Source organism: Alligator mississippiensis, chromosome 5 (genome assembly GCF_030867095.1).
Source record: "Alligator mississippiensis isolate rAllMis1 chromosome 5, rAllMis1, whole genome shotgun sequence".
In the NCBI taxonomy this organism is placed as follows: domain Eukaryota; kingdom Metazoa; phylum Chordata; order Crocodylia; family Alligatoridae; genus Alligator; species Alligator mississippiensis.
The window spans coordinates 175,262,373-175,288,246 of NC_081828.1; the positions used below are offsets into that span (position 1 = coordinate 175,262,373).

The 25,874-nt window shown below is 40.8% G+C and overlaps 1 protein-coding gene and 1 long non-coding RNA gene across 3 annotated transcripts in view; one reads left to right on the top strand and one right to left on the bottom strand.

Annotated features, from left to right (window-relative positions):
* The first annotated feature begins 8,784 nt into the window (after window positions 1-8,784).
* The window catches only part of CDK6 (cyclin dependent kinase 6), a 212,324-nt gene continuing 195,234 nt past the window's right edge, over window positions 8,785-25,874 (top strand). Inside the window, exons 1-2 of one of the 2 annotated variants that reach the window (XM_059729002.1) lie at window positions 8,785-9,254; window positions 10,804-11,304. In XM_059729002.1, the coding sequence (XP_059584985.1) occupies window positions 11,072-11,304 (233 nt within the window). In that variant the 5' untranslated portion in view covers window positions 8,785-9,254; window positions 10,804-11,071. The remainder of the gene's footprint in view (window positions 9,255-10,803; window positions 11,305-25,874) is intronic. The other variant, XM_006270135.4, reaches the window with a different exon arrangement.
* On the bottom strand, window positions 13,970-18,874 carry LOC109285794 (uncharacterized). Its single transcript, XR_009462654.1, has 3 exons — window positions 18,665-18,874; window positions 15,493-15,560; window positions 13,970-14,804 (listed from the first exon to the last, which is right to left on the bottom strand). It is a non-coding gene; the product is annotated as an uncharacterized LOC109285794 (long non-coding RNA).

Sequence of the window (25,874 nt, forward strand, 5' to 3'; positions counted from 1 at the left end):
CCAGCCTGTGGATCGTGGTGGACCAGAGGCTGCAGTTAGCCAGTTTTGCCAAGAGGTAATCATTGGATACTAGATCAAAGGCTTCTTTAAAGTCAAGATATACAACATCAATCTCCTCTCCCTTGTCCAGATGATAGTTCACCTGGTTGTAAAAGGAAATAAGAGTGGTTCAAGCAAAACCTACCCGCAACAAACCCGTGCTGGCTATCCCTCAGGATGTTGCCATCAGCCAGTCTGATAAAAATGGCCTCTTTAATAATCTTTTCTAAGACTTTTCCCGGGATAGAGGTCAGGCTGATGGGCCTGTAGTTTGCTGGATCCATTTTCCTCCCTTTCTTGAAGATAGGGACCACATTGGCCTTCTTCCAATCTTTGGACAGTTCACCAGAGTGCCAGGAGTTCTCGAACATCTGTGCCAGGGGCTTAACTATGATGCTAGCCAGCTCCTTGAGTACCCTGGGCTGTAAACTTTCAGGACCGGCTGACTTGAAGGTGTCCAACCTCTCAAGGTGTTCCTTCACAAGGTCAGCACTGATGGAGGGCAAGGAATCTCCCTTACCCGGGCCTCCATGTCCCGTAATGGGCAGGGGTGTCCCATGGGATTGGTGAAAGTATCCATTTAGCAAGTTGGCTTTTTCCTGGACATCGGTTGTCAGTTGTCCCACCTGGTTTAGCAGGGGTCCAATGTTGCCCTTGCTTTTCCTCCAGCTCCCCACATATGTAAAAAAGGACTTTTTATTGTCCTGGTCTACAACAGTTTGACAACAGATGTGAGTATGCACAGCGTGTGTGGTTTGTGGCACCACAGAGGGTTTTGCGGTGCTGCAAGCCACACATGCACACTCATCTGGATATGCCCATTGAGAGTACTTTGGTATTTTTTAATTTTTGCACACCCTGTTTATGATGAATAGTGAATGTGTAAATGGTGCCAGTGAACAGAGGATGGGGCAGCAGAAGACCATTAATATAATCTGACTCTACACTTTTATACTACATAATATTTGTTGCTGTTATGATTTGACCTTGTCATTAGGACTTTCTGGTTTTTTTAGGTTTATAAAACAAGCTTTTTATCCCCTCTGAAGCTATTGCTATGTTTTTAAATGGAACTGCTGAGAATGTGATCAAAACTAAGCATATTTTATTTACCGTGGAAACATATTTAGAGTTGATGTAGGGTATTACAGGATTCTGCGCACCAAATTCTTCTCCCCACCCTCCATTTGCAATAACTTTCAGATAGCATATTCCCTGTTTTGAATGCTACCTCTTTTATGAACATAGATACAGCTGTCACCTTTGTACTTAGGAAAGCAAATATTGATAATAATAGAAATAGAGGGCTAGGAAGGGCCACAAGAGTCCATCTAGTCCATCCCTTACTCTAAGACAGGATTAACGCACCTAGACTATGCTTCAATTTTTTTGTCTAAACTTTTCTCTAAAGCCTCCAATGAAGAGGATCCCACAACCTCCCTGGGTACCATGTTCCAGGGTTCAGTCTCCTTATAATAGTTGATGTTTCCTAATCCTCTTTGCTGTGACTTAAGTTAATTATATCTTGTCCAACCTCCAGCAAACATGGGGAACAACTGATTACTGCATCATCAATTGTATTATACAATAAATACAGTCATCTCCAAGTAATAAAACACAATTTATTAATGGCAATAGCAAAATGGTGGCCATCATTTATCCACCCTGGACATAATAATCAATTAATCTATTACCAAAGTCCTGCTTTTTCAGAGGTTTGAGACAGCAGCTTATGGTTCTGGACTGACTCATGGATTTGGACTTGATTTGGCTGATTTGGCTTGGAACATGAAGAATTTCTTTAAAAAAATATGTTTGAGGCAGCAACTGATAAATAGCCCCTAGTAACACTTGGTGGCTAAGTAACACCTTATCTTCTACATCAGTCTTTCTGGCAGACTGGGTCAAAGAAGTTGTCAGAATATTTATAAAGTGCCAAACATTATGTAGTTCTATTGCAAAATGTGAATTTGTAAAAATAGTCATCATAGTTATCCCACAATGCCTTCCAGACCAAATCACCTCAATTCATGAGTGATTTTTTTTTTTCTTTTTTGCTACCCGCCAGCCCTGTAGACTCAACCTGGTGTTTGAGTTAAACTGCATCATAAATAATAAGGATTCTGCCACTAGAACTTAGTTAACAATTTGCTACTGCATAAGCTACACTGTTATCCTGCTTACCTACTCCTATAGAGATAACAGGATAAAGAAATAATAAAATATTATGATAGTGAACTCCGGATACTGCAGTACACTACTGCGTGTAAGACCTGTTGAATTTTGGTGCCTTTTTTGTAGTCATTCTCTTGTATTGGAGCTGTACTTTGACTGTAAGTTAAAACTATAAGTCACTTTTCATAGATGTGCATTTCACAACATGCATAGGATGCTGATGGACAAATGGAGTAGCATTTTTGTTTGATAGCTTTCTTCTATATAAGTCCATGGAGCATGTTCATCTACACCAGCTAAAACACTGGCCCTCTTTTTATCAAGTTCTTAATTATATTGGATAGACATTGGAAAAAACAAAAACAAAAAATGTTTTATTAAATCAGGAGAAGCATATGGAATATTAACAATGCAAGATCAGGCTTTTACTGGAGCATACCCTCCCCCCCCACACACATAATGTTTATACATACTGAACCATCACATACATTCTCTAGATGGGTAGGCGGAGTGCTTTGAGGAGTTTTGTGCGGTTCAGTGTTTCTTAATGAAGTATTTTAAGTTGCAGATTTTAATATAAAATAAGTTGCAATGGAAATGAAAACCTCAAATAGCAACATTATTCCTCCTGTATTGATTATGTGTGTATTTATACGTGTGTGTGTGTGTGTGTGTGTGTGTGCATGTCTATATGAGACACTAACTGTGCAGTAGCTGAAAAATACTGTGCAGTAGAGTGTATCACAGCACCAACAGTGCTAATACACTACTGGGCAGTATTATTAGGCTACCGTGCAGTAGCATCACTAAAAAGGCATTCACTGGCATTACTGCACAGTAACTCCAGTTACTTGATTATACAAGTTACTTGATTATACAAGTACTAAATAAACGTGCAGTAATCACTGCACAATAGCGTCTCATGTAGACGTGCCCTGTATGTAGCATGTTCTAGTTTGCACATAAACATATGCACATACGCATATCAGAGTAGATATATAGGTCAGTAAAAGAAAACAAGGACACAGAAGGGTGTAGAGAAGAATCTAATCCCTAATAAATAATGGTCACATGGAGTGATCACTGATCAGTGATGACGGGTTGGACCCTGATGATTACAAAACAAGAGAAAACTTTAAATTCTTGAAGAAAGCAGATAAAATGCTAGTCATTTACCTTCCTTAAATGTCTTAAATGTCTTTAGTTCTGAAGCTGTATGTTTGGATCTGTAAATTATGGGTAGTATACAGGATTCTCTTTTTAATTGACTTTACACAAGTCTCTTCACTTCTCTGTACCTTTGTTTCCCCTCATATCTTTTGTCTTTCTTAATTGTCTAGATTGCAAGCTATTATATATCTGTTTAGTGCCCAACACAATATAGACCTCATTTAGGGGCTACCAGATCTCATTTAGAGGTTTTTACATGATACAATAATAAAAGTAGCAATAGGCAAAGGTTGGGTTTTTTTGGTGTCATCATTTATTGGATCAACTGTATATTCAGAACACTAGTTGGACAAGCTTTGGGTTCTTTGTGCCTGAACTATATAGTTGGTCCAATAAAAGATATAACAAAAACACTTGTTTCTCATACATTTACTGGACTACCATAGCTACAACAACACTCCAACCCTGCTACAACAGGCAAGAAATTATTTACTCAGAGAAAAATACCTATTTTTCTATTAGTCTTCCATGGCACAGGCTGATATTAAGGCACCAAATAATGGAAAAAATAACATTCTAGAACAAAGGTCTTGTCTAAAGAGGAGGGCATATAGGTTACGTATGTTATATTAGTCAAATATACCCATTAGAAAGATCCAGCTTTTCCTAGAGCAAGTATGCTTACCCTGTTTTGTAGACATACTTTTCACATGGCATATTTACTTGGCTCTCACTAGGACTTGTAATTACTAAAGCATATACAAACAAATAGGGGAAAATATGTGGGCATTGAATTACATAACATTATAGAGTACTTCTTTACATTAGGAAACAGCAATAGTCCCCGACTATAATTTATTATTCCAATAATAGAAAAATACAATTTGTAAACAAATTTTGTAAAACAAAATTATCAGCTATAAACAAAGACTGATTGCAAGAAAAATAAACTAAACAGAATCATGCTGAAATTGGCTTCAGATACCTTAATGACTGCCAATTATACAGTGGTTATATACATTTTACATAGATTAGAACATTATTTTAGTGTCATATGCATTAATTAAAACACTCTGTGGATGTTTTTATAAGCTGGTGTGCCTTTCAGAAAACACAATTCAGAGATGTGTATTCTGATTTTACTAATTAAGAATGTGAATATGACAATTGATTTCTTTAATTAAACACTAGTATAAAGTCTATGTTGCATTTGTTATAGATACATTTTCTCTATGATGTCTATGCTCTATTAAAAGAAGTTTTAAAAAGTATTTTCTATATCTTGACATTTCAAGTGTTCACACAAAATTATATAATGCAATTGTTAAATTAAGAAGTGGTTTTCTAAATTCAACATGATCTTTGATTTATGAAATATGGATTTTTTAAGATATTTCAACAGGTAATGAACACTATTTTACTTATAAAAATTCTTTACACTTGATAAAGGCCGTTTATAATATATTTTTAAATTTTACTCTAGTATTTAAATTTCACTCTAGTGTTATAAGATTATCTTCGTATTAGGGGATTCTACAATTATCCATGATTTGTAGTACTAACTCAACTGATTTATGTCTATTCTGGCAAAACATTACTTAGTTTTTCAACTACCTAAGTGTTTTTGTGTGCAGGATTGCCTTACTAAAAGGGTAAAAATCATACCTTGTCAGCTAAAATGGATGTTGCAAGTTAAACAGACATAAATAGGGAATATTGAATAATAGTGTATATATAGCCACATTCTCCCCCCAAACCTCTGTTATTTCTGAAGAATAAGTTTCATTCTGATTTGCATGAGGATTTCCTGTAAAACCAACTGTGTAATCCCCAACAAACTTTTAGCAGTTCCTGAAACAGAGATGAAACACACAAAACAAAACAATGCAGTGTGCATCTTTCTTTCTGAAAGTCTTAGACTATTCATAGCAGTTCTTGATACTAGCACTTCCAGTTTATTCAAATAAACTGTCGTATGCTTATTTCAGTAATTATATTACTTTTAAAATGCATTTTGTATTCACTAAAGCAACAAAAATAATTCGGGGTGTTATTTACAAGGTCATGCAATCATACTTTAATTAAGATTGCAAACAAATAAAATATAGAATTGCACTCAAATACCTTCCCATATAAGTTTCTGTTTAAAAGCATTGTTTAAAAGCTGAAGAGAGTTCAAAAAAGATTCCACTAAATAAAACTGGTAGATTTAAAGAAAAGTTGAGAATGCAGTTTTCTCCTAACCTTTCAGTCAGAAGAGCAATTTTTTCAGTACAACAAACAATTTCATAATAATAAATGCAGAATTACCAAAAACTCAGTTATTCTGACTTCATTTCTTAGTAATATTTAATGGACTTTTACAATACCAGTCCCCCAAAATGGATATAGGGTTTTAAATAAATATAAATCAATGAAGACATTTTACACCATAAAAACAATGTGGGTTATTCTCTTTGTTGATACAAAGTGAAAATAAAATGTATATTTAAAACAGAAACACTGAAGTATAAAATGTCTCTGGTATGAAATTGGAACAATAAATATTTTATGGTTTTTTTCAAAAGAAGACCAAAAATGGCTTTTTTCACATCCAATAGCATATTCTATTTTTCTGAATTTTACCTGTTTCACAAAGCAAGTTATATGAAGCAATTATGGCTTTAAAATCTATTGCAATTGTTTTAAAGTTCAAATAGTATTTAATTAATCAAATCCAAGCAAGCAATTTTTTTCTGGGCAGAAAGGTTTGTTGTGTTACTCATTATTACTTATTGCTTTTCACACTAAATTATCTTTTGAAATTCCTGCCTGAAATCAATTTTTTTTCATACAGAAATCTTATTTTAGGTAATTTTCAAGGTTTATAAGTCTCCTCTAAGCCCTGGACAGTAGGACTAAATTACCTGGCCTCACAAGAAAAGAGAGAAAAGAAACACTTTCTTAACACTTTAAAACATTCTCGAAAATATTTCTGAAATCACAGCTAGCTTTGTAAAATGTGGCATCTTCATAATGTAAAATGGTGTAACATTAAACATTGTTGACTCATTCAGTTTGGTAGCATAACACATTTATGTTTTCAGTAGTCAAATATACTGAGATCATTACAAATTTATGTAGAGAAAACATTTATACCATATAGAACCATCACATACATTCTTGAGCTGGGTAGGCAGAGTGCTTTGAGGAGGAGTTTTATGAACTGTCTGCAGTGGTTCTTAATGAAATATTAAAGTTGCAGATTTCAATACAGAATAATTGCCATGGAAATGAAAATCCCAAATAGCAACATTATCCCTCCTGCATCCATTAGTAAGTTGTACACTTAAGTGTTTAAAAGATTGAGTGTCTGGTCAGGCAGACTCCAAAAATAGGGTTCCAGTAGAGTCCAAGCTAGAATTTTAAAATATCTAGAAATCTTTTTGGAAAGGTGCCAGCAGGTATGTGGCTCCTCTTTCATGCAAAGAGGGGGAGAGAGAGATTTTACATCCCATGTACCTGTGGATTTGAATCTGGTCCAAAGTTGTTCAGGAAAAAAACAGTTCAGTAAAAAGGTCAAGAATGTTAGTTAGAAAATTCTAAATATTAAAAAAATGAAAAAGAGGTAATGTCCATGTAGTTATGATATTATGTCAGTTGTGCATATCTAAAATTATTGTTTAAAAGAAGTTTTATGTATATTTAGATTTTTAGCTCATTTTATTACATACCTTAAGTTCTGAGCTTTCTAATTTTTGCTAGGATTTGTTCTAACAAGTTGTCACTACCTTTTGCAAAATTAACATTACATTTAACAAAGTTTATTGTATAAGACTGCATATTTAATTTTAAAAAATCAGATTATAAATCAGGTTCCTGCAGATCCTTCAGTGCTTGCATGGATTTCTGCGAAAATTGGTACACAGGACACACAACTTTGTTAAAGGCTTCCAGATCTCCATTGGTGTAAGCTGACCCTTCTGGAAGATGAAGCCAGGGGTCTTTCTCAGCATCCTCATTCCAAGTGATGCTTTGAAACCACTCAGGAACAGGGATGGAGAGTGCCAATTTATTAGTCTTCATCTTTGGCATGAACCATTGAATCCATACCCCAAGCTTTGTTTCAGCCAGGGGACTTAATGACAGCTCAGAGGACCCATGAAATAAAAAAAAATTTACAACAAAAAACTGTTTTCTGTGCATGTCTCTCGGACCCTAAGTCTTTTAATCACATAAGATCTTATGTACATAAAACTGCTAAGTCAGCTTCAGCAGATCAAGACCTAGGTACATAACATCCTATATACCAGTGGCTTCTGCTGGTAAACAGAAGGAATTGTTATGCATAGTGCCCTTTTGGCAAAAGAAGTGAGAGATTCTGGGTCTGCCCCGCTCCCCCCGTGGCCTGTGGGCTGTAAACTCCAGAACCGCCCAGCGGTTCCTAGACGCATTTGGTGGAATGGAGCAGCTAGGGCCAAGGGAGAGGGTGAGCTGCCGATACCTGGCCTTTCTCACTTGCAGTGGGAGAGCAGATTGGCATCTGCATTTTTCCGTGGAAAATATTTCCTCAATTTTCCGCAACCCACTTTGCCCAAAGCCTTCCCTGCCTCAGCAAAGCGGTCAGCCTCGAGTTCCGTCCCCCCGCCGCCCTGCGGGGTAGGGGCTCCTCTTGACCGTTTTGGCTTGCACAAAACCGCCCCCCGCCATGATCTCGCAAGCCTTTATGGGGGGGGGTATAGAAATCTAATCAACACAGTAAATAACTGCTGCATCTGATACATAACTCCAGCAACACAATAAATAATTGCTGCATCCTATTTGGTCTAATAAAAGGTATCATTTCTGAACCAATTTTTGCACCTGAGTAATGAAACTTCCTGCCAGGACTGGCTCTCCTGGGAGATTGGTGCATGGAAAGTCTCAAGCAATGAAGATTCAGCAGTATTGATTCCCAGCTTGTTTGCACAGAGCTTCCCCAGCTGGGCCATCAAGCATTTTGGGTTGGGTTGGGTTTTTTGTTTTGTTTTGTTGTTTGTTTTGCGGGGGTGTTACAGGCAAGGCGATGCTGCAGGCGGTGTTCTTGCAGCGCCGAGCACTCGGGCAGGGCGCACGGGGCCGGGTGGGTGCCTGCCTCCCGCCTCGGCGACCCTCGCGGTATGCGGCCGCCTTTGGCAGAGGCACATGAAGGATTTCATTGAGTGTGAAGACAGAGAGCAGAGACAGAAAGCAGAAGGAGGCGGCCGCAGCCTTTGTAGTCCCGGAGGAATGCGGAAATGTTGAAGCACTATGTCAAACTTTTTTGAAACGGGGTCAAGTCACATTCAGCCAGCGTGGGAAAGCCAGGGGGAGGGAGGGAGGCGCTGCTCCCAGGCGCGGAGGGAGGGAGGGAGGGAGGGAGCGGGGGCCGCCGGGGCCGGGGCCGGGGCCGGGGCCCGGCCGGAACGAGCGGCGGGGAGGGCTGCGCCAGAGCCCCGCGCAGGGCGGCTGCAGCCTGCCGGCTTTGATCCGCTGCGGGCTGCTTTAACACGGGACTTTCTCTCTCTCTCTCTCTCTCTCTCTCTTTCTCTGTGTCTCGGGCAGGGGCGGGGGCAGAGCAGGCCGGGCTCTGGGGCGAGCCCGAACCCCCGCCCCGCGCGCGAAGGTGCAGCCCGGCGGCGGCGGGAGGATGCGAGCGGAGGGCAGCGGAGCCGGGGAGGAGCTGCCTCGCTACCTGTGTGGCCCGGGCCGGCGCGGCGGGGACCTGCCGGGGACATCACCATGTGAATGAAGGCCGGGTGCCCGCTCCGGCCCGTGCTCCGCACAGCTGCATGGGAGGCGCCTCACAGGGCACATTCCTGCCCGCGGCGGCGGCTTAGCCGGGCTCTGCGCGCCCCGCGGGGCGGCCCCAGGTAATGCGGGAGGCTCCACGTGCTGCCCGCACCTCGCGGCGGAGGGGGTGGGGGGGTCCCCGGGGCTCCACGTGCAGCTGCGGCCGCCGCTCCCAGGCCTGCCCGGGGGCTTCCCCGGGGCGCCCGTCCGAGGGGGCCGCAGGGGCTCCGGCAGCGCCGCGTGGGGCCGGGCCCGGGCCGGGCCGGGCGACGGCAGCGGCGGGGACCGCGAGGCTGCTCCCTTCCTCCTCCCCAAACTGCCCCACCACAGCGCTGAGGTGTTGGACCTGGTGCCCCGCACCCGCCGCTCAGGGCCCTGCCTTCCCCGTGGGTGCAGAGAAGGGCTCTCTGTTGCCTGCAGGAAAGGGGGTGTGCTGCAGCAAAGGGCAAGGCAGGTAACATGGCAGCGAGGCACAGGCCTTGCCTTTAACGGGCTGCAGGAGGGAGCCGCCAACAGGTTGGCAGAGGTCAGGGGTTGTTCGCGGCACCCTGAAGTTGGAAGAGCACAACGGTATAAAGTCAGCTCTTCTCTCCAGCCTCCCTGGCCAGGCAGGGATGGTGTTATGAATTCAAATACTACTTCGGACAACCCCAGGCTTGAGATCAGTGCCCTTTTGTGTAAGTTTGGTAGTGGCCCGAGAGAGTTGACTATCTCTCTGGCTGCACCCGTCGCACGGGGGGGGGCGAGAGGAGACACAGAGAGGGGAGAGGACTTGCCGAAGGTCATGCAGCAGGTGGGTGAAGAAGATGCTTTCCAGGCAGTCGTTGTTGACCAGGCTGGTACTCAAGGCTAGCTCCCCTCACCTGTCCGGTCACACGGTGCTCAGCACAATCCCACTAATCAGTCTTACAGTATTGAAAATGCTTGCACTGCTGTTTGCATTTACCTGATTACAATTATTAAGATTACATATTGTAGGAAACACCTCATCACAAAATACTTAGCAATATATGCTCATGGCCATATTTTTCCTCTCAGGCACTGCAAGGCAGGAACTGGCTCTTGTTATATATTTGACTGCTGCCTGGCACACAGGGAAATAGATTTGAGATCAGGACTTTGAAATGCTATCTTAGTTCAGATAGGTAGTTGATAATAAATTGCTGGGTATAGCCCAAACATTGCACCATAAGATGTTCAGCAGACTTGTAAATTGTACACTCTTGATCGTAAATCCCAATCATGCATGCTCTGCTATGCATCCTGTCTATCATAAAGTGGTGTGTATCCCATTGTCTGGTGTTCAGTGTAATCCCAAAGCATACAACCGATCCACTTAGCCCTATCGTAATACTATGTGCAAACCATATTAACCACACAGTGTTGTGCTTACAACTTAACCTATAATGTCATTTATACATCTATAGTCCTACTGTGTTCCACATATCCTCACTCCTCTGCATATTATGTTTTGTATATACCCATTTAATCCAATAGTGCACAGTAGTTTATTTTTTCACAATTATTAAACCATACAAAGTAATGGTGAAGTGAAATGTGCATGTTGTGGGCTGGAAGGGAGGCAACCCAGCACAAATGAACCTCTCTTGCTTTGTTTTTGTATTTTAGATCATACTGACTTTACACAGACAATGATCCCAAAGGCTGTACGATAATTGCTGAAGAACTGCCAAGAAAGAAGGCACTTTGAGGATTGTACTGAAGCAGGAGAGGGGAGCAAGGAGGGAGACCATTCAACTTGTTCCTCTAGTAGTAGCAGCTCTGCATACACTTTTTGTGGGACTGTGTCAGTGCCATCGAAGTCCTAGTTTGCAGGCAACAGCCAGTTCAGCAGTACATCTGAGACTTCAGGGACAGAAGGAGAAGCTGTGCCAGCATGGATAAGGACAGCACGAACCTGACTGACCAGCAGTATGAATGTGTGGCTGAGATTGGCGAAGGAGCCTATGGGAAGGTATTCAAGGCCCGAGACTTGAAGAATGGAGGTCGTTTTGTAGCGTTGAAGCGGGTACGGGTGCAGACAAGCGAGGAGGGGATGCCGCTCTCCACCATCCGTGAGGTGGCAGTACTGAGGCACCTGGAGACCTTTGAGCACCCCAATGTGGTCAGGTGAGGAGCTGGAGTAGGAAACTTGGCTGGTTCTAGATTTGCTATGTTAATTGGGCAGACAAAACTTTGGGTTCATGGATGGGAGTGGGTGCCAGTTTGGGTGAATTTATGGAGTATTAGATTGAGTACATGAAATATTGCAGAAGGTTTAGCTTGCCAGACCTCACCTCATCCTTTTGCTCTGTTTCCCCCACATATAAATGCCCATTTCCAGAGGTATAGATGTGTTATTTAAGTATTTGAGTGAATAGGCAAGGAACCATAGAGACACTGTATGCCTTAGGCATAAGCAGGAAGAAGGAAAAGGGAGCAGTTCTTTTGTCTTGGGGATCAGCTCTTCCCAATGGAACAGATTTTTGCTGCCCTATTCATTATAAAAATGGGAGTGGATATTGTAATGTTGGCAGAAATGTACCAGATTTACTCAAATACAAGGCAACCCACCCAATTCTTAGATTCTACACACAGAAAGTGTTATAAATTTGTTATAATTTTCTGTGTATAGAATCTAATTATTGGAGCATCATCTTAAATTTGTCCAAGCCCCACTACTGCAGGTGGTGGGGGAAAAAAGTTGATGAGGGGGGGCTGTAACGGGGTAGGTGGTAGGAGACAGACAGTTGGGGAGGCAGTAGAGGGGGTAGTAATGGGGTAGGGGGCAGGCAGTGAGCAAAGCAGTCACCTTGCCCCCTGCTGCCTGTCCCCACCCCACTTACCTCCTGTTGTGCCTGCCTTGAGTTGAGTGTTATTTTTTATGACTAATTGCACAAAATGTTGATGATTGAGCTATCAAAAGATACAGAAGTACAAGTTGCAGGCCCTGCATCCAAATATTAAGAGAGGATACAAGACTTTTCTTTATGTTCTTACAAGACTGTGCATACTGAATACCTGACCTGAGTTCTTGAACAGATCCCTGTAAATAGTGGCACTGACCTGTTATAATATCTAGTACCAGTTCAGTATTTTAATGGCTTACTGAACCTTGCAGGTTGTGTCCAGGAAAGCTGGAAAATGTCATGATTGTATAGAGGGAAGTTTTTGTAGGAGCCTTTGTGAAACATTGGGAAATGTAGGGAAATGTCATAGGAACATAGGAAAATAGGACTGGAAGGGACCTCGTGGACCATCTACTCTGGTCCCCTGCATTTGCAGGCAACCATTTATCCAAGTCCACAAGAATGTCAACTTCAGCCCCTCTTGCACACCATGACCACAAAACACTCTATAAAAAGTATCACTACATCCAAGATACCACAGATAAAAAGCAAAGGAGAGAAGAGCACAAACAGTGCGTTGCCTAGTGCAATGGCAGGAAATTAGTTAGGCTAGAACAGTGGGAGCTAACCTTTTTGATACGTGCCACAAATTAGCCCTGCACCCTCTCTGAGCGCTACTTGGATCTCTTTCCTCTGCCTCATCTGCTCCTCTGCTTTCTGCTCTCTGCCCTGTCTGGTGCTTTGCTGCCTGCTCCCTCTCCGACCTACCTACCTCATACCACACAGAGAGGCCACCATTGGCACCTGTGGCATGCATGTCACAGGTGGCCACACTTGGTTTAGAATATGTTAAAAAGATCCCAGGAAGAGCAGCAAGCATTCTAGAAAAAGGCAAAAAAGCACATGATCCATGTCAGTCTGCCCTGGGGATAATTCTTTCCTGCCCCTAAATTTGGTGAACAGTAACATTGAGCAAGCAAGCTTTAGTTAACAGTTAGAAACAGGAGGAGCTCTTATATTCTGCTTTGGAGCAGCAGTGCAGCACAGTCAAACTCTGACCTCTGACTTGCCAAAGTTCTGGGGCTTAGAGGAAAGTGGAAAAACAAAACCCCTGAAACCCGTAATTCATTCATGAGAAAAATTTCTTCCTGGCCCCTATGCATGTGCGCACGCACTTAAATTTACATTTAGCCCTTTTATGGGGATATGAAGTACTCAGATTCTCATATGCTATACTAGAATATTACCTGAAGAATATCCCCCTTATGATTTTGTTCTTTCCATAAACTTATCAGTCTTCATCTTGACACAGTTCATGTTCCTTGCCCCCATTGTTTTTTTTTTCTTGGAAGGCCATTCCAGAAGACCATTACCCCTCAAATGATTTTATACCTTCTTCTGATTCCAAGTTTAAATGTCAAAAGTTTATGTGACCAGTTTTTATCCATTTGATTTTGTGCTATGTTTTTCTTTAACTTAAATAGCTTTTTTCCACTCTGATACTCACCTGAAAAATACAGTTAGAAGGAATAATCATATTCTTTTAAACTTCTCTTTATGACCTTTCTTTATACCTGTTCTAATTTCAATTAATCTTTTTTAAACATAACTAACCAGAGCTGTATACACTATTCTTAACGTGGGCTTACCAATGCCTTGTACTGTGGTTCTTATGTTTCATGGTCTCTTTTGGAAATATGCTGCCTAATGCGCCCAAGGATTGAATTAGCCTTTTCCACAGCCACATCACACTTGCAGATCAGGCTATGTGATGATCAGCCAGTACATCTTTCTCATCTTCTGTTGTCTCTGTCTTACAGCAGAAGTTTTTGGCATCCTCCCTAAGTGCATGACTGCACTTTGCACTATTAAGTTTCATGCTGTTTCTGTTACTCCACGCCATAAGGTTCATCATAAAGGAAGGTTGATTAGTCTTTCTCTGTATTGGTAGTATCTATTAGTGTATTGTCATTCATAAATTTGTAAGTGCACATAGTTCTTCCAGAAACCTCACTGGTGTTAACAGTTAAAGTCAAATTGATCAGTTGGCAGTTAACTGGGTCATAGGTTTTTTTTTCCTTTTTTGGACATCGGCACTATATTTGCTCTTGTTCAGTCAAGGGGGACTACCTGACAGATTCATTGATGATCCCTACTTCAGGATATTGTATTTCATATTCCAGTTCTTTCAGTTGGGGATGTCGGTTACCTGTGCCCTGACATTTTTGTCATAGAAAGCAGTCTAAGTTTTCCCTCAACCTCAGATGAGGTGATTTCCGTTATTGTATCCTTGTTTCCTTCTGGTTCCCTATTATCATTGTCATATACATCTATTTACAGCTGTCACTCCTACTACACAGTTAATATACAATTAACTCATTTTCTAGTTTAACTTATTGCATGATTTCAGGGGTAACTGAGGCAGCAGAAAGTTTGGAAAATTCTTTAGAGCTAGATAATTTATTCAATATCTCTGGTATCGTGCATGGATTATTATTAATACAATATTTTTTCCCTCTTACATACTTATATATGAAAATTAACCTGTCTGGTATTCAGGTGATAATGCAACAGTAACAAAGGCCCTTCCAGTACTTTTGAAGCAGTTCAAATAATGCAGCATTTGACAGCAAGGGGAAGATAGATCATAGCTTTGTAATATCCAAATCTCTTCTAACTCTGTGAAGCTCCCATGTGACTTTCAGGCTGTCTTGTAGCAGTGATCCATGTGCCAATTTTAGATTCTGAGTTGAAGTTCCTTACAGTAGGCACGACAGGAGACTGGGAATAATATTTAAAAGGTTTGGGTAAATAGAAGGAGAAATCTTCATTTTCTTCCTTTTCAGAATGAGGCAGGATAATTTTATTACTCCCAAAACTAGGGAGGCAAAGAATTTATATTCTAAAAAAAGGATTAATGGGAGGAGACTGAGCAGAAACACATTATTTTATCATAATCATTATTAATAAAATAATAATAATAACAATCTTTAACATTTCACTGGAATTGTTTAGTTTCATTTAGGTCCCAACTAGCTTTCCAAACAGAGACTTAATGGAGGTTAGCTTTGGGAAGAAGAGGCAGAATGAAGCTTATATATTTCCATTGCAGTGTCCATTGTTTGGTTAGTAACAATTTGTTGACTCTCACCTTGAAAGGCAGAAGACTAGAAATGTCATCTATAAAATTTTCCAATGTGGGTGTTCAGATTGGGCACCATAGTGATATTTGGGTATTAAAACAAGTAGCTTGATTTACAGAGGTGCAAACACACTTCTTTATTCATTGGCACTAGTGGTAGCAATAGTCAAGTGCTCAGAACTTCTGAAATTCAAGCCAATTATTTAAGTGGCAAAACATAAATTGAAGGTTAGAATTAAATGCCTCCAATCTTAAACTTTTGACTGCTGTTTTTTAAATGAAACAGATTTGAATGAAAATACTAACATTTTTAAATAGGTATAGTACCTGTGACATTTATCTCTGCAGTCTTTCCATATAGAGGGGATGGATCTGTGCCCAAGTCTCCTGTTTTCCTGAAGACATCAAATACAGCAAAATCAGAACAAAATGTCTATATTCTTTTCTCCCAGAGCCACTTTTTTTAAAGAAAAAGAGGCCATGCAAATACAGAGTTGTGTTGCTTAGATTTAGATTTGGTGTGTCCTGTATATAGCATTTTAGAAGTATTAAGACAATTTTTATAAGATCAAACAAAAAATTGAATGTCTCTAAGTAACAAAGTAAATCCCCAAGTGATTTTGACCATGTAGTTTCAATAGAAACCTCTCAGGAAGCAAGTTCTAGTACATAGGTTATGCTGTGCTGAAGCCTGTAGCAGTTGCTATAATCATTGTTTCAGATGCAACAGGTTAGATCATTATGTGCCAAGGTGTTTGGCATCTCTCCTGAACCCTCTTTCCATGTACACGAGAGAAAAATAAATAGCAAATTCAAGGAGTATGTCTGCAATGATGGAGAAGGATTCAATTTCAAAACCTACTGCTTTTGTCTTTATTGTTGTCTTTAGAGCAGGTGAATTTGTAATAGCTTTTTAGAGTATTTGAAATCATTTCATTTTTATAAAAACACATGAGTTTGTATAGGCAGAAGCAAATATTCAAATACCTCAATTGCTTTATGAAGTACAGTAGAAAATTTTGTAATTTCTTGGGATTAAAGGGTTACTTTTTACTGTGTGAATATACCCAGAAAAGGAAATAATGCACAAGATCTGCAGTTTTACTCACCTGAGCTATATACACTAAGTTATTAAGTGTATTCGATGCACTAAAATGTTCATTATATGAATAACTATTCTAGAAACTGAAAATGTATTTAGTGAAAAAAGATAATGAAACAGTGTCTAAATGGTGGATTAAAAGCTGCATAATCATCAGAGCTCTAGAATAAAAATTAAAACATTAAAAATTAAATATTGTTATGAAAGGGGAAATTCAGCCTTTTTCAAAATGTTACAAATGTTCTCTGAAGCATATAAGTGAGAAATGCAAATGTGAGGGAGAAACTGAGTAATGAGATGTGTGAACTCTGAGTTTTGCTCACTGTAAGCTCATAATCACTTCTTGAGTAAAAATTTAGTCAAACTACAAATAAATGTGCAGCATATCATTAGTGCTGCTGAACAAACGTTTCAGGATGCTTGCTCAGTCAATATAAGTCAGCACACACCCAAGTGATACAGTACTGTCAGTTAATAGCTAATCTTGTATCTTCAAAATACCATAGGCCCAGATGAACTGATTTGGTTCTGCTTTACTGAAATGACAAGAGTTGGGCTGAACACAGAAGGGTTCTCAAAGACTAGCTTAGCAAAAGATTCTTTCATGTCATCATGTAGGGGTATTTAGGAGGATGAAAAATGGTTGTGTGAAAAGAATACCAGGTACCTGGTGAATGGGTCTGGAACTGCATCAGTTCAACAGTTACTGACCTCCATGGAGCAAAGATTTAGGAGTGACAAGACTCCTGTGGCCTCAGGATTGCTACAGTGGCCTTGGGTTCTTTTCTCTAGCTCCTAAAAAACCCTTTGGGCTAAAGCTGGCTACTTGGATATGGCAGTGGAAAGAGAAAAGATTATGATGTTGTGCAACAATGTCAAATTGGATTTCACTTATGAACAAAAGGACTAAAATTAAATGAAATATTTTGCCTGTTTTCTCTTGCTGCTTTTTGCTAAGTATTTGAGTTTAGATTTACATTATTTCTGATCTGGTAGATCTTGATACCCCTACAGTGAAGCACTGAATGTGTGACATCAAAATCACTTCTGCAGCAACAGACTGAGTTTGATTATCAGTTCACTTGAGGACTGAGGTGGGAGAAGAGACTAGAGTAGGAATGACGGAGAGTTTATAACTAAACATAAAAGGCATGGTACTGGCTCTCACTTATTATTTCATTATAATCCTTGGGCATTGAGAACTCCCACTGACTTTAAACGGAAGAAGGATTGCAGGACTAAGCATAGATGCCATAAAACTAGAGAAACTGGACATTAGAAAGTTACAAATGAAGTATTATAGAGGGATTGTCTGCTTGTGTTTAAAATGTTATTGCTTGTATGGAAGATCCTCTAAGCCCAGACATTTCATTCTATTTTATTGTACGTTTAATAAGAAAACAGTCTACACAAGTGATAGTTACTATGCATTGTTTGAAAATAGTGTTTTAGGTAATGTTTTGAGTATTAGGATTTTTTAGACACAACTGGTACGATAATTAAGTTGCTCCTCTAGCCAAATGTTCGGATGAAATGCTTCATTAAAACGTAATATATACAGTAGTTAAATCTGGCACAAATGGTCCGGCACTTAGGTAATTTACTGCTGCTCTTTTTGAGAAAAAAAATGAAATATATGTAAACAAAGGACAGATATTGCCAGGAATAAGTGACAGATTAGATTCAGGAAATTCCTGCATATAAAACTGGGAGTATTCCCTGCTGTAATGTATCTGTAAAATTTTTTCTTAAAATTGTACAGTTAAATTCAGCTCATTACAATGTTCACTTTATATCCTTTCTACTATCAATCAGATTATTAGTTTTACTTAGTTAGAGGGGCATGTAACAGGGTGGCCTTCTTGTCAGGTCTCTGCCAGCCGCCCTGCTCCTGGGATAACACCCTGCTTTGCTCACCTGCCACACCTTGATGGAAAAATGTAAGAGTTATTACTAAGGCAGGAGGCTACCCATTACGTGCCCTTCTGATAAGGGCCTTAATACCCGCTTTGACCTCCCCTCCATGGGTCCTGTGCCTCCCAGATGTTGCTCTGTGTGTTACTTCTCCGGCTTATGGCTGAAGCAAACTGGGCACAGAGTTGTAGCTCATCTCTACAGCCCTGAATGTGGCCCCAGATCCCTACTCTGGCCTGCACTCTGCCTCAGGGCTCCTTAACAAGCCTGGGCTCCCCCTGCTTGTTAGAACACCACCAAGGATGTGGGGCTGGGGTTATAAGGCACCCCAACCCACCTGTCATTGGGGAGGTAATTGGCTTGGCATTTCCTGGGGGCTCCCATGTCACTAGGAGCCCCACCAGACCACCCTTCCCCAGCAAGGTGCAGTTTTACATCTTACCCAGGACAAAGAGTCACCTCTACCCCTACCCTTACTCTTACCTCCCAACTGTGGCCGGAGCAGCCTCTCAGCCTGATGTTACCTCCTTCCTCCTGCAGCAAACTGCAGCCCAGCTTATACTCCTGGGTCCAAAATGGCTGCCCTCATCAGGCACCTGGCTGCTGCCTGTTTTTTGCCCTTAAAGTGGCAGGCACCAAAGGTGCCCTGCCCCAGGGCATCACCCAGGAAATGCATTCAAAGCATGTACTCATGTTGAATCATGTCTGCAAAACAGAATACTGCAATTTCATATATTTTGTTTTTAAGACAGATAGATTTAACTATTTATTTAGAATGGTCTAAGTCCTTAAACAAACAGAACACACTTTCAGATAGTTTTGGGTTTTTGTTTGTTTGTTTTTTGGCACTTAATTTTTTCTGAGAACTTGTTCTGGAAAGGAGTTAATAGATCTTAAATCTCCAAGTAGACAAACACTCATTAGAATTGGGAGATCTGACCTTTGTTCCTGTTACAAAGAGACTTGTCGAAATTCTGCCAGCTTCTACCTTCTACAGCAACAGACTGAGTTTGATTATCAGTTCACTTGAGGACTGAGGTAGCTTTTTACTTATAAAAAGGTATATAGAGGCATTCAGTACCCTTTCAGAAACCTCGTTTCTCTCACAAAACATGTGGCTGGGATAATTGACAACTACCTGATGATCTAGTAGTTGTTGGCACTGTATTATTCAACATCTCCCTGAAACATAGAGGCTCTGAGCAAATATTAGTCTTTGCAAAACTGTGCAGGTATACTATATTTACCCTAATCCAAGATGACTTTGTATTTTAAGACACCCCCTCCCCCCACCAATAATTAGATTCTATACATGGAAAATTATAACTGTTACAATCTTCAGTTTATAGAATATAATTATGGGGGGTTGTCCTAAATTTGTTCCCAGCCCCACTGCTGTAACTGCTCCACCACCCCCTGCTCCCCACTGCCACCCCTCTGGTGTACTCATTCCTGCCCTCACCTTCTTCCTGCCTCTACCACACACTGTCTCCCCCCTTTTAACCTGCTCCACCCCCTGATCCCCTCTATGCTTGCCCCCCTTCACTTCCTGCCAGCCTCCCTCCCCCTCTTACCTTCTGCTGCTGCTCTGCTCCAGATTGGGGTAGTCAGCAGCAGCGGTGGCTCTACCTGGCCAGGAATTCACATTACCAGCACTGATCAGTTAGGGCTGGAGAGACAGAGCTGGAATAAAAGGTAAGGGGTTAGGGGGAAGTTGGAGGAGTAGGAGGTGGTGGGGGCAGGTAGGGGGGAGAGCAGGGATTGAGGGAGCAGGCACAAACACAGGAGACAAGGGGCAGGTTTCTGCATGCCCTGGGGTCTCTTCTGTGTTTACCCAAGCCACATGCTCCCTTCCCCACCAAATGAACCATTCCAGCCTGGGGCAAGCTGCAACTCCTCTCCAGCTTCAGCCCAGGGCCAAAGCCCAGAGTTAAACTACGAACTGCCCCAGGCTGGTACTCAGGTCTAAGACAAGACCTCCCCACGTGGATTAGGGGGAAAACTTCATCTTGGAGTGAAGTAAACACAGTAGTAAGTCTTTTAGAGTTTTTAAATATTTCCATCGTTTGGGATATAAAAGTACAATGTTAAAATTTTTGCAAAACTATGTTCTTTAAAGACTATCTCTTGCCCATTTCCCAGAATATTATGAGTTCCTCTTTCCAGAAGTGTTCAGTGGTCTAGTACTTCCCATTAGATTGCTTGTTTCTGTTTGTCTAATTACTTTTTACCTGTGATCACACAAGTTGGGAGAAGAATTTTAAAACTGAGTAGATGTTTGTTTGCTTTAACATTTGGGGGGGCTTTATTACTGTGCTGTTTAATAAGTTTAAAGGACAGGTCTACCAAAGTAATTGAGAAGTTCCATCCTTTAAAGTGAAACATTTCTATTTTAGGGGGTGGTAGTCTCCAGTGAATTCTATTTCCTTCCTTGCTTCCTTTTACTGCCAAGCTAATGTTGCAACTTTTAGTGTGTGACATCATTCTTACAGGTCCACACCATGCAATGTAGTTTATTTTTATAAAGTGCTCTTTATATGATGCACTACAAGCCACTTGAGAGAGAACTTAATTTTTTAATTTATTTATTTTTACATTTTAGGTGCAGCAATTCTTATATAGGCAGAAAGGGTAAACTAGTGTATAACATGAAGTAAAAAAAGAAGAAAGATGTAAACGTTAAAGCAGTCATGGTAATAGTAATTTTTATGGCACATAATCTTCAGTTAGGGAAGACAGGGTAGCTGAAATCCAGAAAAGAAGAAGTGCAGTGTGATTTAGACGTAGTTTTATACCAAGAAAAACAGGATGGTACTTAGACAAGATATGGCTTGGAGAGAGAGAGAGAGAGAAGGTTCTGTATTAATAGGGCAGAAGCAACATTCGCCATCTCTGTACAGTTTTGAAAGCTGGAGAGGGGAGTGGTGCTGGCTCCTACCTTGGGGGTCTTTAAGAGGAGGCTTGATAACTACCTAGCTGGGGTCATATGAGTACAGTATTCTCTCCTGCCCAGGGCAGGGGATCAGACTTGAAGATCTACTTAGGTCCCTTCCGACATCTATGAGAGCAGAGTATGGTTGAAAAGGGAGAATGAGCAAATGGAAAAATTGGTACCTCTAAAGTCAGAGGGCAAGGATGAGTTTGGAAAACAATGAGAGCAATATTGAAGGGGATATGGAGAAGACTGGTATTTGAAAAAGACTTAAAGTTTGCTGAAGACAGTTTGAAATGTCCCCACTTAATGAATAATCTGTCTATGTTAGTTGGGAACTCTTGAAGCTTAGAGGATAAAGTTTAGGGAGATCACGGTTGCTCACCTAGTTTACTTATCTGTGTTGATTGTTTCCTCATGGTGTAAATGATGAGTAAGTTCTGGTGGGCTCCATCACAAGCAGGAGAAGATAAAGTTGTATCGGAACACAGAATCTGGTGGAATATGGAATGAGTAGTACAGGGCATGGAAACTCCTGGTACCTCATGCAAGTATGTTCCTGACTGAGTGTTGTTTGGTAGAAGCTAACCTTTCACTAAAAAGATGTTTCTGACTTCTTCATTGGTGAAGATCAGCCATGTTATACCTTCAAGGTTAACAGGCCAAATAAATTTAAACTTAAATGTTCTAGTGAATCATCCGCCCCAGACGATGGATGGGACAGAGCCAGAGGGCGGACCCAGGCTCTGGCATCTATCATACAGATACCCGGACCCCGAACTAACTGAAGAACAACATACACAAATTGAAGTTCAAGGAATAAACTGTTTATTAACAACAATTCCATAATAACAACCTCTGTCCTATAATCACCTATCAAAACGTATACCTGTTATTTACACCTATTACTACTAATATACATTACATGATAAACAGGGTACACATACATATAACAGAAGGGAGGAAAGGGGTGATAATCACCTCAGGAACTGTGGAATCGCAAGACTGTAGTAAGACAAGACAGGTCAGCAGCAATTTTAACACAGATTCCTCCTCGATGATGTCTCCTTCTCAGCCTCCAGGATTCATCCTTTCTCCAAACATCTACCTCACAGGCTTTGCCCTTCAAGACGCACTTCTTCTCGTCCTTTTTCTAACTTAGGTATACACACATGCCTATACCACCTCTCAGGCTCACAGACACACTAGGGAATAGAACACACCCATCCATCCGCCCTCTCACTCACTCGCACACACCTACTCCGGGTGGGAAAGCTCCATTTTATACATCCTCTGCACATGGCCCTTTGTGCTGCTCACCACACGGCTCACTGCTGGCCTAGATAACCGGCCACAAGATCACTTATGGGTCAACCAGGTTTTTAGCCTTATATAAAGAGCTGTTTTCCTTCTGCAAGTTTGCAGCCAGTTTTTTGGGGGGGGGTTTTGGTAGTGTCTGAAGGATTCTGTCCCCTTGCTGCTGCCCATAGTTTCCTAAACTGCCGCAGAATGAAGAAAGGGGCTTGTCAGTTCTTGAATTCTGTTACCAGCAGTGAAACAGACGGAAATTACTGTTAGTTTCACTTTGGTGCTTTGGAAAAGTCATTCCATCCAGGAAGAGCACACACCAACTGCTGACGCTTCCTTAGCCTGACAAAGGGTTTTTGAACCCGAAAGCTTGCTTAATAACTATTCTCCAACCATTTGGGTTGGTCTAATAAAAGATATCAAATTCACCCAAGGAACCTTGTCTGCCTTTAATGGGAAGAAGAACTCAAAAGAGAGGTTTGGGAAAAAAACAGAATAACATATTCCACCTCAGCAGCGGGAAAGAATAGCGGTGATTGTGGTCATCCTTATGACTTCCAGGCATATTTGTGGTGGAGAATATAATAGAGAGTGCAGTGCGATCAATTGTTTCTTCAGCAATTGGAGAGCACTATGCATAGGTGGCTTCAGATTTGCTAGGTGTCTACTAGATCAGTGATTCTCAATGGGGGTGTCATAAAAGCCTCTCAAGGGTACTGTGGCAACAGCTAGGTAAAACGGCCACAGGCACAGGGCTGTGGCATGAGCGCGTGCTCTTCCTTCATTAGAGTTCTCTGATAAATGTAAAGCAGGCAGGAGAGCTGACTGTGCTGCAGTCTTTCTTGATCTGCCCTGCCCATAGTCCTCCTTAAAATAGTTTCGCCTGTTTCGCCTGTCCCTTGCCCCTGTTTTTGAGAGATGCTTTGCAGGGTCAGACTGGGAAGGGCTGTAGCACAAATCAGCTCTCCTCCCTGCGTTACGGTTATCAGAGAAACCTAGTAAGGCAGGAGAGCATGCACACGTGTTGTAGCCCTTCCTGGGGTGGTTGCACATAAGATGCACAGGGCAGCTTTATTTGGAGGCAGCGACACGTGGTAGGGGGGACCACTGAGGTAAGTTAAGGCAGTACAATAGTGATTTTCAAGCAGGGGTGCTGTCACATTCAGAGCAGTTGAGGATATCCAGACTCTGAAAAGGGCAGCATCTTGTTTGGATGCTCAAAATCATTCCCTTCAATGGGATATATTGGCTTCTCACCTGGAGTTGTCGTTAGATAGTAAATGGTTCTATCAGTCTTTTGTTATTAAGTTTTGTCCTTTGGCTTATAGATTTTTAGGCTTCTTGCAGAATTTCCTATCCCTTATATGTAAGAGGAATGGGGATTTAGGAAACGTACATATGAGTATGACAGCAAGTGCATGGGAGGAGCTAGAGGAAGAAAGACTGGAACTGCTTGCAGACATTAAAAAAGAAAAAAAAACAACCCCAAAACAACAACAAAAATGTGCTTTATCAGAAGAAGTAGTACATTACTTTGACCTGGCTCTGAAGCATCTGTATAGATTGGGTGCTTTAGCAGGGCTTTTGGGTGGTTTTATCTAAAGTGGATTCAATCAGTTATTAGATAAAAGTGCCAAAAAACCCCACTAAAACACCTGATCTATACAGACGTTGGGTTAGCCGGGTCCAACTAACGCCCTGCCTCCTCTGGGAATGCACTGGGCTCAGTGAGGTAATGTGTCGAGTTTAAAGTAAAGTGCTGTTTTGGTTTGGTTTGACTTTTTTTTAAATCTGCAAGCAGCTTGGATGAGCGAGTAAAGGGATCTGTATTATGGGAGACATTTTGGCAAGACAAGTAAAGGTACAATGCGAGTCAGAAAGCAGAGTAATGGAAATAGAGACAACAGTGTGGAAAAGCCGAGGTAAAAAACTTTGGAGAATGAGAGAGGGGAAAGACAAGAAATGGTAAACCATGATCTAGCTTTTCTAGGAAAGAAAAGAAAGAAGGGAAGCTGAACAGTGTGGACAGAGAATCCGTTTTATATGCAAGACAGGTGATTTAAGTTGTTCTTCAAAAAGTTACTGAAAGGAAAGCTGTTTGACAGCATATTGTAATTAAATATATGATAGGATAAATGGTTTATAGGAAATTTAATTTCTTTTGGTCTTACTAAACATGGTATAATCAATACTATATTTTCATACTGGATTTAAGTTTTAGACCCTTAGCTTGTTAGCACTCGGTATATTTATAAAGTATGCACTGTTTAATAGGTAAGGAAAGTTCAAGAGAAGATTTCACAGTCAGTAGAAGGTGGAAAGGTGCAAGCTAAAGCAAGAGGCTAATTCATCTCAAGGAGCAGAGTTTAGATCAGTACTTCCCAACCTTTTTTTGCTTGACCCACTGCTTGGAGCAGAGTGCAACAGCAGCGGTGACCTAGGGGTGAGGGCAAGGGAGGTCCTGGCACAGCTCATCCTTTGTGTGCAGCACCGCCAGTGTTGCCTCTGCGACCCTCATTTGGGTCACGACCTGAGGTTGGGAACCACTGAACAAAATGGAAAAAAATGGAGGTCTCTAAATCAGCTATAGGGGTTGGTGTGCTTAATGTTTAGCATGTATCTAAGTGCTTTACTGAATAGGGATGATCATGATGGTTTTAAAATATACACGTGCTCACCACTCTTTTGACTTGGGACAGTAGGTAACACAGTAATTGGAAAAAATAACAAAAGAAGTGTACAAATGGGAGACGTTAATGCTATATTAACATTTTGTCACTATTGAAACTATTTCTAGAGGGTTTTTTCCCCTCTAAATAGATAAAAATAACTTTTATACAAATAAATAATATAATTACTTTGACATCCAAAATGGAGTAATATAGTAAAATAATTTTGCTGTCAACAAATACAGAAACATTTTATTCGCATAATTTGTCTGTATCTGTTTAGCAATTCTTTGATTGAACTGATGTAATCACTGCACATTTTTAATATAGCTTTTAATTAAGTGTCTTGGTATCAGTACCAAGACAATTGCAGCTGTGAGTAGAATCTGTTTTTTTGTCACATATGAAAGCAATTTGGTTGTCAGTGCTGATGTACTATTCTTTTTAAACATTTTATTCAGGCAGCTATAGAAACAAACTTCTAACACAAAAGGAATACACAGAAATTGCATGAGGTTGAGTCTGGTTGTATAAGTATTGTATGATTATTTAACAGTATGAATTTAAGCTGTAAGATGTTTGTAGTTCATATTGGCTTGTAAGTTTTGAAGCAGAGTGGTGTGGTGTTGTTTAAAGTTTTCTAGTGTGAGCTTTCTGCTGAAAAGAGCTTTATGCAGTAAGAAATAAATGTTCATTGGTTTACTGGTATTGTCCTCCTGAATAACAGTTATGCCATAAAAATACAATTTGTTGTACTCTATCCATATTGTTGAATTATGCTAAT